Source organism: Staurois parvus, unplaced genomic scaffold, assembly GCF_062004578.1.
Source record: "Staurois parvus isolate SC_StPar_1 unplaced genomic scaffold, SC_StPar_1.0 ptg002530l, whole genome shotgun sequence".
NCBI classification, from domain to species: domain Eukaryota; kingdom Metazoa; phylum Chordata; class Amphibia; order Anura; family Ranidae; genus Staurois; species Staurois parvus.
The window spans coordinates 20,185-41,513 of record NW_028320326.1 but is presented as its reverse complement, the minus strand read 5'-3'; the positions used below and the strand labels follow the sequence as shown (position 1 = coordinate 41,513).

The following is a 21,329-nucleotide window of genomic DNA, read 5'->3' as shown; positions in this document are numbered from 1 at the left end:
TCGGGATCCACCCTGATTCCTGACCGGCAGCTGGCTCGTCCTCTCAGCACCCTGTTGAGAGCCAAAGCCAGCCGTTCCCACCCCCTCCACAGCCCAGAACCCCAGTGAGGACTGGAGGGGGCAGAGCAGAGAGCTGGTGCTGTGCTCAAAGCAGACAGAGAACTGAGCGATCAGCAGTCTTCGGTGTAGAGGCGGCGGGGGGACAGATGCAGCTTCGGATGGATTCTCATCTACATAGATGAAGATGAATCTTGATGTATTTTTTTATCTCATACTTCTCTGTTAGAGCTGACGTTGGTCCCAGCTTGGCACAATAGAAGGATTGAGAAGCCGCGGGGGGAAGCTGGCCATTCACTGTAGTAGTCAGCGGTAGTACAGCGGTTGCTGCGATCCTCTAGGCTCTATGGCACACGGCTCCTCCTGCACAGTGACCACAGGGGGCCCCTCAATGGGCACCGCCACCATTCATAGAACATTGTTAACAATAAATGCAAGCCGTTCTCTGATTGGACGAGGGGGAGATAGTGAGGTCACCCCCTCCCTTGACCCCATCCAATCAGGGAATATCTTGATTTTTTTTTTTTTTTTTAAATGAGTCTATTTGCTGTTAGTAAATCCCCCCCCCCCCCCCACACAGGAATTCATCGCTAACTTATGCATGTCTGCTTTGTTTTGTAGATTCTGTCATCCTGTCCGGATATTAAATGGCATTTCATTGGACACCTCCAGAAACATCACATCAACAAGTTGGTTGGTAAGATGTATAGGAATGGAACCGGCCAATGACTGGGAAGTGTTTGTGTTAAAGGCTGAAGGTGTACTCTATGAATGGTGGTGGAAACCTTCTGTGTGCTCCTCCCCCCCCAACACTTACCTGAGCTCGATCTTGATCCAGCGATGTGCACGACAGCCTTGGCTCTACGGGGGACCCTCCCCTCTCATTGGCTGATACAGCAACAGGAGGCCATTGGTTCCCACTGCTGTCAGTCGTAGCCAGTGAACCAATGAGAGAGAGGGGCGGGGCCAAGCTGCTGCTCTGTGTCTTGTAGACACACAAAGCAGCGGCTCGGGAGCAAGGACGCACCAGTGCCCCCAGAGCAAGTGTTTGCTGGGCAGGGCTGTGTTACCTGTATGTAGCCCCCCCCATATACAGCACTGTGTTCCAGCAGAGGGACAGGGACTTCCCATTCCACTCCCAGAATAAATCGGCACTCCCAGAGGAGTCCAACCCCCTTCCATGCGCTCTCTCCCCATCGCAGTAACTCTGAGCTCAGCAATGCTGCGACAGAGGAGCTGGTGGATCACACATGCGAAGGGTATGAGAGCTCGTTCCCGTGATGGTGGGGGTGACCAGCTGGGGGTGTCCTGACAACACAAGATGGGATGATGCCATTTCTGGGAGAGGGTACGTAAATGGAAGGCCCCCCCCCCCCCTAGAAATCTAATTTCCTGCTTGTGTGATTGGCTCCCTGATTTTCCCTGAATTCTGCACTTAAATACAAGTCAGATTTTGGGCATCCTCTGCATCAAAAATGACATTTTTGGTGAGATACTCCAAAATGGAAATCCCGTCTGAAGGGATGCAGACCCTGCCGCTTTGCTCATTAGAACCCTGCAGGTGCAGCCGCTGATTGGTAATGATAAAGTCGCTCCCATTCACTCTGCACACGGACACAGAGAAACAAACAGATATTTCTTCAGAATAATAAAAGGGCAAATCTGCTACAAAGTTTGTTACAATCCCTGCAATGTACATTGATCACCCAGAGGGGGAGCCCCATCAGTGCCACCTGTCAGTTCTCATCAACGCCACATATCAGTGCCCGCCCGTTCCCAACAGTGCTGCCCGCCCGTTCCCAACAGTGCTGCCCGCCCGTTCCCAACAGTGCTGCCCGCCCGTTCCCAACAGTGCTGCCCATCCGTTCCCAACAGTGCTGCCCATCCGTTCCCAACAGTGCTGCCCGCCCGTTCCCAACAGTGCTGCCCATCCGTTCCCTACAGAGCTGCCCGCCCGTTCCCTACAGTGCTGCCCATTAGTGCCCAACAGTGCTGCCCATCCGTTCCCAACAGTGCTGCCATCCATTCCTTTCAGTGCTGCCCATCCGTTCCTTTCAGTGCTGCCTACTAGTGCCCGTCAGTGCTACCTATTAGTGCAGCATCATCAGTGCCTCCTCATTAATGCACAACTGTGAAGGAGAAAAATGTACCTGTTTGCAAAATTGTAAAATAGAAACAAAAAACCTTTTTTTTTCCCCCCAAAATTGTAACTTTTTTTTTTTTTTTCTGTTTATAGTGCAAACAATTAACACCCCCCCCCCCCCAGTGGTGATTAAATACCACCAAAAGAAAGCTCTATTTGTGTGAAAAAACTATAGACATTTCATACGGGTACAGTGTCGCATGACTGCGCAATTGTCATTCAAATTGTGACAGCACTGAAAGCTGGAAATTGGGGGTGAGAGCACCCGGCACTGAAGGGGTTAATAATCCTTTCATTCATTGTGATGTTTCCTCCACAACACGTAATATTTCCCTTCGAAAATTTCTTTCAAGAAAACATCTAATCACAAAATGTCTCCATACAACGCTCTGCGCCGGCCCGAAACATGGCCCCTCCTACGACCCGGCACGTGTTCAGGTTGTTTCTCCTCTCCCAGCCGTCCCGAACCTTCACATCCTGGAGACGGTGGACTCGGTGAAGATCGCTGACAAAGTCAATGCCTCCTGGCAGAGGAAAGGGTCCGGCGAGAGGCTGAAGGTCATGGTGCAAGTCAATACCAGCGATGAAGAAAGTAATTATTCCTCCCAGATTTCTACTTTATTATTTCTTTTATTTATGTGTTTTGTTAACAAGGCTCCCAGATCCCTGATAATCCCGGATTGTTTTCCAGGTAAACACGGCCTGTCCCCGTCTGGAACGGTAGATCTAGTGAAACACATCAAGGGGAATTGTCCTGGTTTGGAGTTTGTGGGGCTCATGACCATCGGAAGCTTTGGCCACGACCTCACCCGGGGCCCCAATCCGGACTTCCAGGTATCTACTGTGTCTGAGTTGGAGGATGATATTGTATTGTATTATTTATTTCAGGTACATATATAGCACCATCAGTTTTACACCGCGCTTTACATATATATTGTACATTCACATCAGTCCCCGCCCCCGAGGAGCATACAATCTAAGGTCCCTAACTCACATTCATACATACACATACTAGGGACAATATAGACAGGTGGCAATTCACCTATCAGCATGTCTTGGGAGTGTCGGAGGAAACCGGAGTACCAAGAGGAAACCCACGCAGGCACAGGGAGAACATGCAAACTCCAGGCTGGTGGTGCCGTGATTGGGATTCAAACCAACGACCCGAGTACTGCCAGGTGGAAGTGCTAACCATTTAGCCACTGTGCTGCTTAGTGTATTTCAGGGCTCAACAAATCCCAGGTGCAAGGTCGCCATGGCGACTAGAAATGGCGTCTTCACACCTGGGTTCACACACTGCCTCCCATTGACTTCAATGCCAAATCGCGTCCCATTGACTTCCATGCCAAATCGCGTCCCAGGGGTGGGAGGGGCGTGCAACCAACTTGCTGCTTTGGGTTTTTTTCACAACCGTTTGAGAGAATTTCCTGCATTTTGGAGAGATTTTATTTCACTTCCTTGTTTATAAATGGCAGGAAATGAACAGAAAATTTCCCTCGAAAACCTTAAAAAGGTCCAACGATTCACTACTGTATTAAAAAAAAAAAAACCCCTTGACTTCACCAATCCTTTATCCACTTTACTACCGCGCTACAGCCAAATGACGGTTACAGCGCGGTCGTCCGGTTCTGGGATGGCGTCCTACGATGTACTCCCAGAACGCGTGCACCCGCCGCTCTCTGTGATCATTGTGCCCTTTGGATGCAGCTGATCACATGACATGGTAAAAGGCCAATCACAGCTGATCACATGACATGGCAAAAGGCCAATCACAGCTGATCACATGACATGGTAAAAGGCCAATCACAGCTGATCACATGACATGGTAAAAAGCCAATCACAGCTGATCACATGACATGGTAAAAAGCCAATCACAGCTGATCACATGACATGGTAAAAGGCCAATCACAGCTGATCACATGACATGGTAAAAGGCCAATCACAGCTGATCACATGACATGGTAAAAGGCCAATCACAGCTGATCTCATGACATGGCAAAAGGCCAATCACAGCTGATCTCATGTCACGGTAAAAGGCTGATCACATGACATGGCAAAAGGCCAATCACAGCTGATCACGTCACGGTAAAAGGCCAATCACAGCTGATCACATGACACGGCAAAAGGCCAATCACAGCTGATCACATGTCACAGTAAAAGGCCAATCACAGCTGATCACATGGCGCAGTAAAAGGCCAATCGCAGCTGATCACATGTCACAGTAAAAGGCCAATCACAGCTGATCACCATGTACATAGAGTTTCCGGTTATCGGCAGTAAATCCTCATACTGTCACAGCGCGGGGAAAGTACTGCCGGTTTTTCACTTATTTGGATTTTTTTAGGAATTGTATTTATTTTTATGTTTTTGACATTTTTATGTTTTTGTTATTTTATGTTTTATCACCTTTTGGGGCAATCCGTCACGTTTTTGTTAGTATATTCACATATATTGATTCATGATAGCAGCGCAACACTTTCCTTTGTTTTAGACTGCATCAGGAGAGGTGACGGGTAAATGTCTAGCCCGGCTTCACACCTATGCAGGTTGCATTTGCTGCGTTTCTGCACTTGTGTTTTTGATGCGTTTGGCTTTTTTTTTTTCATTTTTTTTGTTGCTAGATAGATTTTAAACGCAGCAAAAATGCTCTACATGCTTTTCTCCAGCATTCCCGTTGAAGTCTATAGATCCATAAACGCAACTTTTTGCATTGAAAAAAGTCCCCGACCCTTTCCAAAAAACACAGCGGGTGAAAACGCCGAGATGAGAACGCGTCCCGTAGAAAATCATGTTACATGGACTGTACTGCATGTCTGGAAACGCTGCGGAAAACGCTTAGGTGTGAATATGGGGTCAAGGAGGAGGGATATCCGCCAGCAAAAGGTTTTTTAGCTGAAGGCAGGGAATGCATAAAGGTAAATTAAACCTTTTGACTTTTTCGGTTTGCTTTTCAGAGGGTGTTTGACAGCCGGTGAGAAGGGGATTGTACAGTATATTGCCTCCCCACCGCCTAGTTTTAGCCCTGTTATGCTGCACTACCGCTCCGCTTGTCAGATCCTGCACCCCAAGGCATGTCAACCGCCCTTTGCAGCTGTTATTTTACAGTTCGGCCTAGGAGGGTGGGAAACCCCATTTTTTACTGCCCCCACCCAACCGACCATCTGAAAGAGACCAAAGTACAGCTTTGCAGTGCTGTTGACAGGCAGCTGGGAGGTGATCTGTCATGATGAAACGCGTTGGCCAGAGGGTCTTGAAATTTTTTTTAATTACTTTCGAATGACATTCGTCGTGTCTTCAAATGTACTGATGAGCATTTTCATGCAGCTGTTTGTATGAAGATCTCCTGGTACATGGGAAGCCTTCATTTTGTTATTTAAGCCTCTGGAAATTTTTCATCTAGAACCCGGGTGTCGGGGAAACGTCCAGCAATTCGACCTGAAATCTGTCAGCATGAATTCTGTGTAACCCTTACACAGCTAGGATTAGTAAGTGGATAGGAAGGTACAGTCATGGCCAAATATCAAATGGAGACATGGATGGATGGACACATGGAAGGTTGGATGTAGACATGGATGGGTAGATGGAGACATGGATGGATGGACATATGCAAGGTTGGATGGAGACCTGGATGGATGGAGACATGGATGGGTAGATGGAGACATGGATGGATGGACACATGGAAGGTTGGATGGAGACATGAATGGGTAAATGGAAGCATGGATGGATGGACACAGGGAAGGTTGGATGGAGACATGGAAGGTTGGATGGAAACATGGATGGAAGGTTGGATGGAGACATGGAAGGTTGGATGGAAGGATGGAGACATGTATGGGTAGATGTAGACATGGATGGATGGACACATGCAAGGTTGGATGGAGACATGAATGGGTAGATGGAGACATGGATGGATGGACACATGGAAGGTTGGATGAAGACATGAATGGGTAGATGAGAAATGGATGGATGGAGACATGGATGGATGGAGACATGGTTGGATGGATGGAGACATGGAAGGTTGGATGAAGACATGGATGGGTAGATGAGAAATGGATGGATGGAGACATGGATGGAGACATGTATGGGTAGATGTAGACATGGATGGATGGACACATGCAAGGTTGGATGGAGACATGGTTGGATGGACACATGGAAGGTTGGATGAAGACATGAATGGGTAGATGAGAAATGGATGGATGGAGACATGGATGGCTGGGGGGAGTTGCTTTGAATATTAAAAATGAATGAAATTGTGGTTTTGGTTGTGAAGCTCCGATACAGTTTTTAGTTCCACTTTACGACACGCACATTTATGAGAGAACCGTCTGTACTGCCGCAGCTGAGATGTCCCGGAATATTGGGAGCTCGTTGTATTTGATCCCTGAGCTGTACCTCTGTTCCCGGTATAAAGTGTTCCGTGTTCTCCTCCATGCAGCTGCTGTTGAAACAGCGGGAAGAGGTGTGTGAGAAGCTGGGCCTTCCGGCAGAAGAGGTGGAGCTGAGTATGGGGATGTCGTCTGACTTCGAACACGCAGTAAGTGTAGACCGTACCATGAATGATGAGTTTGGGGGGGGGGGCAGCATCAAGAATGGGGGGGGTCATATATTCTCAGCAACAGACAATTCTCTGCGGCCTGTTGCTGTATAAATGTTGGATTTGTGCATCGTGTCCGACTTCTCTGTACTTTGTCACTATTCAGGCAACTATTCATCTTCCCGTTCCTCTCATGGCTCCAGCTCCTTGCAGTCTCCTTTTTGCTCTCTGCCTAATTTTACCTAAAAAAAAAAAAAATTAAATCAGCACAAGGGCCATTACTTACCTTCCCTGAGATGTGTCCCTTGTGCTTCTGTCTTCTAGTTCAGTACAGGGGCGGACTGACCATTTGGAAACTCGGGCGCTGCCAGAGGGCCTGGGGTCAGTAGGGGGCCCCATGAGATGCCCCTGGTACCTTTTTCATAGGCTTTTTTGAGTTTGGGCAAGGACACAGGGGCCCCATGATCCCCTATTGCCCGGGGGCCCCATGAGTTGTCAGTCCGCCCCTGGTTCTGTTGAAATCATCCTCCTCCGATGGCCCCCACTGTTGTAATCTTCCGGTGCAGCGGGAGTTAATAGAACTAAGGAGCTGTCTTGGGCACTGAAATGCCCAACTATGGCCGCTCTTTCCACCCTCCTCCTCCATTCATAGAAGCCAGGATTGCAGCTTCTATGAATGAAACATGATATACAGCGGGGAAAATAATGATTTGATCCTACAGATTTGGTAAGTTTGCCCACTTACAAAGAAATGACAGGTCTACAATTCTTATCATAGGTGTATTTTAAACGATAGAGACAGAATATCAACTGAAAATCCAGAAAAAAACCCGATACAAATGTTCTAAATGGAGTCGAAATTGAGTGAGTCAAATAAGTGTTTGATCCCCTACCAACCAACAATGATTCTGGCTCCCACAGACTGGCTATGTGCTCATGTGCTTCACAGATCAGTCCTCTGAAGGTAAGAAGGCGCTCCTAACGACAACTCGTTATGTGTATAAAAGACTCCTGTCCACAGAATCTCTTTCTTCCATTCAAACCTCACCACCACCATGGGCAAGACCAAAGAGCTGTCAAAGAACATCAGGGACAAGACTGTAGACCTGCACAAGGCTGGAATGGGCTACAAGACCATCAGCAAGAAGCTTGGTGAGAAGGAGACAACTGTTGGAGCGATTATTCAGAAATGGAAGAAATCCAAAATAACCATCAATCGCCCTCGGTCTGGAGCTCCATGCAAAACTTCACCTCATGGGGTTGAGGATGATCATGAGAAAAATGAGGGATCAGCCCAGAACTACACAGGAGGAGCTTGTGAATGGTCTCAAGGCAGTTGGAACCACAGCCACCAAACAAACCATTGGTAACACAATACGCCGCCATGGATTGAAATTCCGGAAGGGCCCGCAAAGTCCCCTTCTCTAGAAGGCACATGTCCAGGCCTGTCTGAAGTTGGCCAGTAAACATCTAAATGATTCAGAGAAGGATCGGGAGAAAGTGCTGTGGTCAGATGAGACCAAAATTGAGCTCTTTTTGGCATTAACTCGACTCGCTGTGTTTGGAGGAACAAAAATGCTGACTATGACCCTAAGAACGCCGTCCCTACAGTCCAGCATGGAGGTGGAAACATGCTTTGGGGCTGTTTCTCTGCTAAAGGTGCAGGCCAGCTTTGCCGCATTGAGGGGCCAATGGACGGGGCCATGTATTGTAAAATCTTGGATGAGAACCTTCTTCCCTCATCCAGAACACTGAAGATTGGTCGTGGATTTGTCTTCCAATATGACAATTGGACAAAGAATGGCAACCGTCCCAACCTATAACCAGCCTTCGCAGTAAGGTGCCCATGGAGGGCGATGCACATCGCAAACAAAGGATTTCCCAGCAACACTTACCAGCCGGACGGCAAAACAACCAATTTGGTTCCGTCTTACAGATTGCATTAAAAACAGAGGGATTTGTTTGAGTGTCTGTGACCGCGCCTCAGTTCTGTGAACTCCTCCTGCGTCAGAACATTACAGCATTGGGGGCCATCAGAGGAGGAAGATTACAGCATTGGGGGTGGGGGCCATCAGAGGAGGAGGATTACAGCTGTGGGGGCCATCAGAGGAGGAAGATTACAGCATTGGGGGCCATCAGAGGAGGAGGATTACAGCATTGGGGGCCATCAGAGGAGGAAGATTACAGCGTTGGGGGCCATCAGAGGAGGAAGATTACAGCATTGGGGGCCATCAGAGGAGGAGGATTACAGCATTGGGGGCCATCAGAGGAGGAAGATTACAGCTGTGGGGGCCATCAGAGGAGGAAGATTACAGCATTGGGGGCCATCAGAGGAGGAAGATTACAGCTGTGGGGACCATCAGAGGAGGAAGATTACAGCTGTGGGGGCCATCAGAGGAGGAGGATTACAGCATTGGGGGCCATCGGAGGAGGAAGATTACAGCTGTGGGGGCCATCAGAGGAGGAAGATTACAGCTGTGGGGGCCATCAGAGGAGGAAGATTACAGCATTGGGGGCCATCAGAGGAGGAGGATTACAGCTGTGGGGGCCATCGGAGGAGGAAGATTACAGCTGTGGGGGCCATCGGAGGAGGAGGATTACAGCTGTGGGGGCCATCGGAGGAGGAAGATTACAGCTGTGGGGGTCATCGGAGGAGGAAGATTACAGCTGTGGGGGCCATCAGAGGAGGAAGATTACAGCATTGGGGGCCATCAGAGGAGGAAGATTACAGCTGTGGGGGCCATCCGAGGAGGAAGATTACAGCGGTGGGGGCCTTCAGAGGAGGAAGATTACAGCTGTGGGGGTCATCGGAGGAGGAAGATTACAGCATTGGGGGCCATCGGAGGAGGAAGATTACAGCTGTGGGGGCCATCGGAGGAGGAGGATTACAGCTGTGGGGGCCATCGGAGGAGGAAGGTTACAGCTGTGGGGGCCATCAGAGGAGGAGGATTACAGCTGTGGGGACCATCAGAGGAGGAGGATTACAGCATTGGGGGCCATCGGAGGAGGAAGATTACAGCGGTGGGGGCCATCGGAGGAGGAAGATTACAGCATTGGGGGGCCATCAAAGGTGGAAGATTACAGGGGTGGAGGCCATCAGAGGAGGAAGATTACAGCTGTGGGGGCCATCGGAGGAGGAAGATTACAGCTGTGGGGACCATCAGAGGAGGAAGATTACAGTTATGGGGGCCATCGGAGGAGGAAGATTACAGCTGTGGGGACCATCGGAGGAGGAAGATTACAGCTGTGGGGACCATCGAAGGAGGAGGATTACAGCTGTGGGGACCATCGGAGGAGGAAGATTACAGCTGTGGGGGCCATCGGAGGAGGAAGATTACAGCAATGGGGGCCATCGGAGGAGGAAGATTACAGCATTGGGGGCCATCAGAGGAGGAAGATTACAGCGTTGGGGGCCATCAGAGCAGGAAGATTACAGCATTGGGGGCCATCAGAGGAGGAAGATTACAGCTGTGGGGGCCATCAGAGGAGGAAGATTACAGCTGTGGGGGCCATCAGAGGAGGAGGATTACAGCATTGGGGGCCATCAGAGGAGGAGGATTACAGCATTGGGGGCCATCAGAGGAGGAAGATTACAGCTGTGGGGGCCATCAGAGGAGGAGGATTACAGCATTGGGGGCCATCAGAGGAGGAGGATTACAGCATTGGGGGCCATCAGAGGAGGAGGATTACAGCTGTGGGGGCCATCGGAGGAGGAGGATTACAGCTGTGGGGGCCATCGGAGGAGGAGGATTACAGCTGTGGGGGCCATCGGAGGAGGAGGATTACAGCTGTGGGGGCCATCGGAGGAGGAGGATTACAGCTGTGGGGGCCATCGGAGGAGGAGGATTACAGCTGTGGGGGCCATCGGAGGAGGAAGATTACAGCTGTGGGGGCCATCGGAGGAGGAAGATTACAGCTGTGGGGGCCATCGGAGGAGGAAGATTACAGCTGTGGGGGCCATCGGAGGAGGAAGATTACAGCTGTGGGGGCCATCGGAGGAGGAAGATTACAGCTGTGGGGGCCATCGGAGGAGGAAGATTACAGCTGTGGGGGCCATCAGAGGAGGAAGATTACAGCATTGGGGGCCATCAGAGGAGGAAGATTACAGCTGTGGGGGCCATCCGAGGAGGAAGGTTACAGCGGTGGGGGCCTTCAGAGGAGGAAGATTACAGCTGTGGGGGTCATCAGAGGAGGAAGATTACAGCATTGGGGGCCATCAGAGGAGGAAGATTACAGCTGTGGGGGCCATCAGAGGAGGAAGATTACAGCATTGGGGGCCATCAGGAGGAAGATTACAGCTGTGGGGGCCATCAGAGGAGGAGGATTACAGCTGTGGGGACCATCAGAGGAGGAGGATTACAGCATTGGGGGCCATCAGGAGGAAGATTACAGCTGTGGGGGTCATCGGAGGAGGAAGATTACAGCATTGGGGGCCATCGGAGGAGGAAGATTACAGCGGTGGGGGCCATCGGAGGAGGAAGATTACAGCATTGGGGGCCATCGGAGGAGGAAGATTACAGCGGTGGGGGCCATCGGAGGAGGAAGATTACAGCATTGGGGGGCCATCAAAGGTGGAAGATTACAGGGGTGGAGGCCATCAGAGGAGGAAGATTACAGCTGTGGGGGCCATCGGAGGAGGAAGATTACAGTTATGGGGGCCATCGGAGGAGGAAGATTACAGCTGTGGGGACCATCGGAGGAGGAAGATTACAGCTGTGGGGACCATCGGAGGAGGAAGATTACAGCTGTGGGGGCCATCAGAGGAGGAAGATTACAGCTGTGGGGGCCATCAGAGGAGGAAGATTACAGCTGTGGGGGCCATCAGAGGAGGAGGATTACAGCATTGGGGGCCATCAGAGGAGGAAGATTACAGCTGTGGGGGCCATCAGAGGAGGAAGATTACAGCTGTGGGGGCCATCAGAGGAGGAGGATTACAGCATTGGGGGCCATCGGAGGAGGAGGATTACAGCATTGGGGGCCATCGGAGGAGGAGGATTACAGCATTGGGGGCCATCGGAGGAGGAGGATTACAGCTGTGGGGGCCATCGGAGGAGGAGGATTACAGCTGTGGGGGCCATCGGAGGAGGAGGATTACAGCTGTGGGGGCCATCGGAGGAGGAGGATTACAGCTGTGGGGGCCATCGGAGGAGGAGGATTACAGCTGTGGGGGCCATCGGAGGAGGAGGATTACAGCTGTGGGGGCCATCGGAGGAGGAGGATTACAGCTGTGGGGGCCATCGGAGGAGGAGGATTACAGCTGTGGGGGCCATCGGAGGAGGAGGATTACAGCTGTGGGGGCCATCGGAGGAGGAAGATTACAGCTGTGGGGGCCATCGGAGGAGGAAGATTACAGCTGTGGGGGCCATCGGAGGAGGAAGATTACAGCTGTGGGGGCCATCGGAGGAGGAAGATTACAGCTGTGGGGGCCATCGGAGGAGGAAGATTACAGCTGTGGGGGCCATCGGAGGAGGAAGATTACAGCTGTGGGGGCCATCGGAGGAGGAAGATTACAGCTGTGGGGGCCATCGGAGGAGGAAGATTACAGCTGTGGGGGCCATCGGAGGAGGAAGATTACAGCTGTGGGGGCCATCGGAGGAGGAAGATTACAGCTGTGGGGGCCATCGGAGGAGGAAGATTACAGCTGTGGGGGCCATCGGAGGAGGAAGATTACAGCTGTGGGGGCCATCGGAGGAGGAAGATTACAGCTGTGGGGGCCATCGGAGGAGGAAGATTACAGCTGTGGGGGCCATCCGAGGAGGAAGATTACAGCGGTGGGGGCCTTCGGAGGAGGAAGATTACAGCTGTGGGGGTCATCGGAGGAGGAAGATTACAGCATTGGGGGCCATCGGAGGAGGAAGATTACAGCTGTGGGGGCCATCGGAGGAGGAAGATTACAGCATTGGGGGCCATCGGAGGAGGAAGATTACAGCGGTGGGGGCCTTCAGAGGAGGAAGATTACAGCTGTGGGGGTCATCGGAGGAGGAAGATTACAGCATTGGGGGCCTTCAAAGGAGGAAGATTACGGAGATGAATCAGCAGGACGAATAGAGAGGGTGAACCTCTGCAATGGGACACAGGCAGCAACAGAAACCAGACGGGGAGGGGGGGGGATCCTCTCCACTCCATGCAAAAAAAAAAGTTTTACCTTTTAGTTATAAACTGCTCAAAAAAAATGAAAGGAAGACTTTGTAATCCGAGTCGCATCCAGTCCATGAAACTCCTGGGATATGGATCTGGTCAGGTAAGTCGCAGAGGGGGTTCTTCATCAGTTTCAGCTGCATTGGTGTTCATGACATTAACAACAGGTGCACTAGATGGACAACAATGAGACAACCCCCAAAACAGGAATGGTTATACAGGTGGAGGCCACGGACATTTTCTTCCCTACTCATCTTTTCTGACCTTTTCACTAGTTTTGCATTTGGCTCGGGTCAGTGTCACTACTGGTAGCATGAGGCCATACCTGGACCCTACAGGGGTTGCACAGGCAGTCCAACTCCTCCAGGATGGCACATCAATACCTGCCATTGCCAGAAGGTTTGCTGTGTCTCCCAGCACAGTCTCAAGAACATGGAGGAGGTTCCAGGAGACAGGCAGTTATTCTAGGAGAGCTGGACAGGGCCGTAGAAGGTCCTTAACCCATCAGCAGGACCGGTATCTGCTCCTTTGTGCAAGGAGGAACAGGATGAGCTCTGCCAGAGCCCTACAAAATGACCTCCAGCAGGCCACTGGTGGGAATGTCTCTGACCAATCAGAAACAGACTTCATGAGGGTGGCCTGAGGGCCCGACGACCTCTAGTGGGCCCTGTGCTCACTGCCCAGCACCATAGAGCTGGATTGGCATTGGCCATTGAACCCCAGAATTGGCAGGTCCGCCACTGGCACCCTGTGCTTTTCACAGATGAGAGCAGGTTCCCCCTGAGCACATGTGACAGACGTGAAGGTTCTGGAGAAGCCATGGAGAACGTTCTGCTGCCTGTAACATGGTTCAGCATGACCGTTGTGGTGGTGGGTCAGTGATGGTCTGGGGGGGCATATCCATGGAGGGACACACAGACCTCTACAGGATAGACAATGGCACCCTGACTGCCATTAGGTATGGGGATGAAATCCTTGGACCCATTGTCAGACCCTACACTGGTGCGGTGGGTCCTGGGTTCCTCCTGGTGCGGTGGGTCCTGGGCTCCTCCTGGTGTGGTGGGTCCTGGGCTCCTCCTGGTGCGGTGGGTCCTGGGCTCCTCCTGGTGCGGTGGGTCCTGGGTTCCTCCTGGTGCGGTGGGCCCTGGGTTCCTCCTGGTGCGGTGGGCCCTGGGTTCCTCCTGGTGCGGTGGGCCCTGGGTTCCTCCTGGTGCAGGACAATGCCCGGCCTCATGTGGGGAGAGTATGCAGGCAGTTCCTGGAGGATGAAGGAATTGAGACCATTGAATGGCTCCCACGCTCCCCTGACCTAAATCCAATAGAACCCCTCTGGGATGTCATGTTTCGGTCCATCCGATGCCGCCAGGTTGCACCTCAGACTGTCCAGGAGCTCAGTGATGTCCTGGTCCAGATCTGGGAGGAAATCCCCCAGGACACCATCCGTGGTCTCATTAGGAGTCCCCCCCCATGTTGTCAGGCATGCATACAAGCACGTGGGGGCCACACAGACTACTGAGGACCATTCTGAGTTGCTGCAATGACATTTCACCAACATGGACTCATTATTATTTCACTTTGATTTTCGGGGTGTCTTTGAATTCAGTCCTCTGTAGGTCGATCATTTCCATCAAATGATGGGGCGTCCTTACGTTCCTCACCCATCCCCCGTCCATGTCAGTATAGAGATCCAGCAGGAGACTCCTCCCCATTGGGATCTGATGGGTTGTCAGATCTTCCTCTCATTTTGTTGAGCCTTTCAGTGATTGAAGTGAGCGAACATTGATTCTGATCCTACAGGAATACACATGTAAGGTCGGTCTCTATATACTCAGTTATTCGATGTCGGACTGCCGTGTTGTATATTCTGGTCACGTGTGCTGCTTCTCCTTCTCCAGATTGAGGTCGGCTCCACCAATGTCCGCGTTGGCAGCACCATCTTCGGTGATCGAGTGTACACCAAGCCAGCCAAGGCAGACGCGAATGTCACCAGCACAGAGGAGAAACTAGGGAGCCTATCTGTCCAAGGACAGTGACGGGACATTGGAGTCTGCGGAGGGGATCCCACCACCCCTGCTTCTCCGGGACTATAACGCCATTAACAGGGTCAATTTTATATCCTTTAAAGCTGAACTTCCCCCATAAATATAATTTCCTCCTCGTGTGATTGGCTCACTGATTTTCCCAGAATTTTGCACTACAATACACATCAGATTTTGGGCATCCCCTGCAACTAAAAAGTCATTTTTGGTGAGATACTCCCAAAGGGAAATCATGTCTAAAGGGATGCAGACCCTGCCACTTTCCTCATCAGAGCCCTGCAGGTGCGGCAGCTGATTGATCATGATAAAGTCGCTCCCATTCACTCTGCACACGGACACAGAGACACAAACAGAGATTTATTCAGGATGGCAAAAGGTCGGAATCTGCGACAACGTTTGTTACAATCCCTGTGATGTCACTCAAAGGGGGCGGGGTTTATTCTCAACAAAAGTGGAGTTACCCTTTAAATGCATATTTATTTATATTTTACCTGCAGACAGTAGAAGTACCTGAATGTAGCGCCGGCCTCCCGAAGTCCTTTATGCAGCAGAGCTTAGACTAGGAGAGGGACAGACAGAAGGAGCCAGCCAGCCAGCCGTACTGCAGCACTTATGTACTAACAAGGGGCACGATCGTAGGAGGAGAGAGCAGAGAGATGAGTTCATCAATATACTGCTTCTCCTTTCACTGTCCAAAGATGGGGGAGGGACACGACTTGTCCTTCTTAAAGCTGAACTCCAGGGAAACGGCAAATGTACATATAAGAGAAACCAAATATATATATATATTACCTGGCGAAGAGTTTACATTTCTGTCCATCCTGCTCTGACATTTACCCAGCTTGGCCACACAGCACAGCTCCGCCAGAGTGGGAAACCTGATTTTTCTGCAGTTAAAGCTGAACTGTTCACAGACGGGATCCCTTTTGCTGACCGCTCGCGGACGGGATCCCTTTTGCTCTGTGTGCACGGACGGGATCCCTTTCGCTGACCGTTTGCAGACGGAATCCCTTTCCCTGAGCGGACGGGAACCCTTTCTCTGAGCGTTCGCGGACGGGATCCCTTTCTCTGAGCGTTCGCGGACGGGATCCCTTTCTCTGAGCGTTCGCGGACGGGATCCCTTTCTCTGAGCGTTCGCGGACGGGATCCCTTTCTCTGAGCGTTCGCGGACGGGATCCCTTTCTCTGAGCGTTCGCGGACGGGATCCCTTTCTCTGAGCGTTCGCGGACGGGATCCCTTTCTCTGAGCGTTCGCGGACGGGATCCCTTTCTCTGAGCGTTCGCGGACGGGATCCCTTTCTCTGAGCGTTCGCGGACGGGATCCCTTTCGCTGACTGTTTGCGGACGGAATCCCTTTCCCTGAGCGGACGGGATCCCTTTCTCTGAGCGTTCGCGGACGGGATCCCTTTCGCTGACCGTTTGCAGACGGAATCCCTTTCCCTGAGCGGACGGGAACCCTTTCTCTGAGCGTTCGCGGACGGGATCCCTTTCTCTGAGCGTTCGCGGACGGGATCCCTTTCTCTGAGCGTTCGCGGACGGGATCCCTTTCTCTGAGCGTTCGCGGACGGGATCCCTTTCTCTGAGCGTTCGCGGACGGGATCCCTTTCGCTGAGCGTTCGCGGACGGGATCCCTTTCGCTGAGCGTTCGCGGACGGGATCCCTTTCGCTGACCGTTCGCGGACGGAATCCCTTTCCCTGAGCGGACGGGATCCCTTTCGCTGAGCGGACGGGAACCCTTTCTCTGAGCATTCGCGGACGGGATCCCTTTCTCTGAGCGTTCGCGGACGGGATCCCTTTCTCTGAGCGTTCGCGGACGGGATCCCTTTTGCAGGAGTGTTCTCATTCATAGATTGTGAATCCCTTTCTCTGAGTGGACGGGATCCCTTTCTCTGAGCATTCTCGGACGGGATCCCTTTCTATGTCCGTTTGCAGACGGGATCCCTTTCCCTGAGCGGACGGGATCCCTTTTGCGGACGGGATCCCTTTCGCAGGAGTGTTCTCTTTCCTAGATTGTGGATCCCTTTCTCTGAGCGGACTTCCCATCATGCTTTGTACGTTGGGCTCAGCTGGTGCCTCACACTGGACTCCTGTGTAAGGATGGATCCGAGGCCTTCCCTGAGTGATCTGTGGAATCGAGTCGTATGATCCCCTCCTCCCACCTATGATCTGTTAGTGTACATTCACCCTGGCGATGTGTCCGGCACAGGGAACCAATGGCTGCGCAGAGAGCCGCGAAGAGCTGCGGCCGCCAACAAACTGTCATTGTAGCGCCTAGCCGCTCCCAACTGCACCCGGAATCAGCAGGATCTGCACTGCCCTAATTCACCGGTGTGAATGTATCCTTCAGCTTCATTCACACAGGGCATAGTACAGTGTACGCCGGGCGGGCTGTGTGTACCCCCATGGGGATCAGCGGCTGCACAGACACAGGCGCTGCTCTGAATATGACATCAGTGCGGGTTCACGGCCCCAAATACAGACAGGGAATGTTGGCAGCCATTCACCCGCACTGACATCACACTGGGCGCATGATTATATCTGCAGCCGCTGCATCCCAAGTGACATGAATGGGGCCCCTGCACAGGGATGCATGGAATAAAGGCGGCCCTCACATTGGCCTGCGATGTCGTACGCCCGCGCATGGACGAGGCCTTGGATACAAACTCACATTTCCCCCATTATAATTATTGAATGGAGTAGAACACAATGTTCTAGATGTGAGTTCTGAGTCCTGATGACTCCACTGCCGAGACTTGGGATCCAACGTGTGAGCCCCCCCTCAAGTCACATGACACGTGAGACCCCCAAGTCAGTCAATGAGAGCCGCCTTCATTAGCACCACGGAAGTCGCTCCGACTTCAGAAAAGGTTCTTGTGCTACTTCAAGGCGACTTCCATCCGACTTGTGCCCATAGACTTTAATGCAGTCGCCTCCTCCTCTATATTGATGTGATTCGAATCCGGCATTACAGGAAGATTACCCAGCATTCCCTGGGAGTCGCATCAAAATAGTCTCCTGACAAAGTCACGCAAATTTTGGGTCACAGTAGTGAGAACATAGATGAAGTTTACGCTGCAGCGACTTGCACGGCGACTTGACTGCTACTTTGATGCGACCCGATGTGACTTGGAAGGGAATGCTGGGTAATCTTCCGGCTATGCCAGATCCAAGTCACATCAATATAGACAAGGATCTGACTTGGAGGTGACACTCTTCCCCCCCCCCCCCTCCGAGGATTCCCCTCCCCCTCCAGAGGATCCACACCTCCACAGGATTCACCCTCTCCACAGGAATCCCCCCCCCTCCAGAGGATTTCCCCCCTCCACAAGATTCCCCTCCCCCTCCAGAGGATCCCTCCACACCTCCACAGAATTCCCCCCCTTCCAGAGGATTCCCCTCCCCCTTCAGAAGATTCCCCCCCTTCCAGAGGATTCCCCCCCTTCCAGAGGATTCCCCCCCTTCCAGAGGATTCCCCCAAAGGATTCGCCCCTCCTCCAGAGGATAGGATTTCCCCCCCCATCTTCCTCACCAGGCCATTTTTTGTGATACGGCACTGCGTTTATTTAACTGACAATTGCGCGATCATGCAACGCTGCACCCGAATGACATTTATGTCCTTTTTTCCCACAAATGGAACTTTCTTTTGGTGGTATTTGATCGCCGGTGCATTTTTTGCGTTCTAAAAATAAAAAAAAGACCGACAATTTTGAGAACAAAAATTATATTTTTGACTTTTTGCTATTAACCCCCCCCCCCCCCTTTCCTGCCCAGGCCATTTTTTGCTTTACGGCGCTGTGTTACTTTGACAATTGCGCGGTCATGCAACACGACACCAGAATGAAATTGAGGTCCTGGTTTTCCCACAAATAGAGCTTTCTTTTGGTGGTATTTGATCGCCTGTGCGTTTTTGTTTTTTTTTGCATTATATGAAACAAAAAAGACCGACAATTTTGAGAAAAAAATATATATATTTTTGACTTTTTGCTATTAACCCCTCGCCCTCCAGAGGATTCTCCCCCCCCCCCGGGGGCCCCTTTTCTGACCAGGCCATTTTTTTTGTGTTGTGGCACTGTTACTTTAACTGACAATTGCGCAGTCATGCAACGCCACACCCAAATGAAATTTACGTCCTTTTTTTTCCCACAAATGGACCTTTCTTTCGGTGGTATTTGACCCCCTGTGCAGTTTTTAATTTTTTGTGTTATAAAAAAAAAAGACCAACAATTTAAAAAAAAAATCCCCAGTATTTTTGACTTTTTGCTATGAAACACGTCCAGTAAAAAAAAAAAAACAAATTCGGCAAATTTAGGCCAAAATGTCTCCCGCTCCGTGTCTTTGCCAAAAAATATCCCGATACGTGTAAATTAATTGGTTTATGTGAAAGTTATCGCGTCTACAAATGGCGGGATAGATACTGGGAGTTTTGTTTTTTTTTTTTTATTAGTAATGGCGGCGATCAGCGACTTATAGTGGGACTGTGGCGGACATTCTGACACTGGAGGGGGGGGGGGGGGACTGACTTGGTGTCACTGCCATCCCCAGTGACACCAGTACAGTGATCAGTGCTAAAAAAAACAGCACTGACACTGTACTAATGGCACTGAGCAGGAAGGGGTTAATGTGAGAGGCGATCAAAGGGTTAACTGTGTGTTTTACTAGGGGGCGGGGTCTGTGTGCTTCACTGTACTCACTGCTCTGGATGGCTGTGCTGTGCAGTGTGCCCGAGCTGACAGGGAGGAGAATTGTTAGTAAGTCACTGGGCGCTGGCGAGTAATTACCAGCCGGGGCTCAGTGATTGACAGCTGCAAATAGCGGCACAGGTAGGACGCGTGCGCGGCTCTTGCGCCCCTACCCAGAAATGCAAAATTACGTATATATATATGTGATTTTGCGCACCCGTGCCGCCCTGTAGTAGTATTTCTGCTATAGGGAGGTCAGGAAGCAGTTAGTCTATGGGCACAAGTCGGATGGAAGTCGCCTTGAAGTAGCACAGGAACCTTTTCTGAAGTAATAGCGACTTCCGTGGTGCTAATGCAGGCGGCTCTCATTGACTGACTTGGGGGTCTCACGTCATGTGGCTTGGGGGTCTCACGTCATGTGGCTTGGGGGTCTCACGTCATGTGGCTTGGGAGTCTCACGTCATGTGACTTGGGGGTCTCACGTCATGTGGCTTGGGGTCTCACATGTCATGTGGCTTGGGGTCTCACATGTCATGTGGCTTGGGGTCTCACATGTCATGTGGCTTGGGGTCTCAGGCGTGGCAGTGTGAACCGAGCCGAATACTCCCAATATGGATCCTGTAGATGGTCGCGTTCATCGTTTTAAGGAAAGTGTTCTTTGATCCGGAACATAGAATTCATTTACAATGTTACATTTTCTGTAATGTAGCGGAAGGAATGTGACGAATGTGAAGTGTGCACTCGTGTCGCTCTATCATTCAATAAAGATTGTTACAATCGCTACTGGTTCCTAAAACATCTGTTGAGACAAATCGATTTCCATATGTACCGCCCGGAGAACAAATCCTAATCGCTGCTGTCCATTCTCGGCTCTTCTCTCGCACAGATGATGAGGTTGGTTTACCGAAGGCAAACAGTTCACTTATCCCCAAAGCTTGGGGAATTTTATTTATTTATTTCAGGTACTTATATAGCGCAGCACTTTACATATATATTGTACGTTCACATCAGGCCCCGCCCCCGAGGAGCGTACAATCTAAGGTCCCTAACTCACATTCATACATACACATACAAGGGACAATTTAGACAGGAGACAATTCACCTACCAGCATGTCTTTGGAGTGTGGGAGGAAACCGGAGTACCCGGAGGAAACCCACGCAGGCACAGGCAGAACATGCAAATTCCAGGCAGGTGGTGCCGTGGTTGGGAATCGAACCAGCGACCTGAGTACTGCCAGGGGGAAGTGCTAACCATTTAGCCACTGTGCTGCCCTGGTGAATGAGGGAAACCTCTGCTGACTTCCATCATCCAATCACATGCAACCAGCAATATTATTATACAGGATTTATGGCGCCAACCATTTGCTCAGCGCTACAATATAACGGGAGACAATACAGCAACAATACAAGAGGGTGAGGAGGGCCCTGATCCTGGGAGCTTACAATGTAAGAGGGAGGGCCTGATCCTGGGAGCTTACAATGTAAGAGGGAGGGCCTGATCCTGGGAGCTTACAATCTAATTCTTTTTTCCTATTTTTTTGCAAAGTGAAATCTCATTGCACTCATTAAAGCAGAAATAAACCCAAAACCAAAGATATAATACACTATATTGTGCCAAGTATTGGGCTGCCAGCCTTCCCCCGCACATGACCTTTAATGGCCCCCCAGTCTTAGTCCATAGGATTCAATATTGAGTTGACCCCGTCCTTTCCACACACATGACCATTAATGGCCCCCCAGTCT

The 21,329-nt window shown here is 51.1% G+C and overlaps 1 protein-coding gene across 1 annotated transcript; it reads left to right on the top strand.

Moving 5' to 3' along the window:
• Nucleotides 1-678: 678 nt before the first annotated feature.
• Nucleotides 679-20,369, top strand: LOC149430677 (pyridoxal phosphate homeostasis protein-like; the record flags this gene model as incomplete). The annotated part of the gene is made up of 5 exons (XM_089666114.1): nucleotides 679-754; nucleotides 2,658-2,792; nucleotides 2,892-3,034; nucleotides 6,633-6,731; nucleotides 14,765-20,369. Coding segments are annotated over 5 exons (591 nt in total), but the record flags the coding sequence as incomplete, so codon positions are not given.
• Between the last annotated feature and the right edge of the window lie 960 nt (nucleotides 20,370-21,329).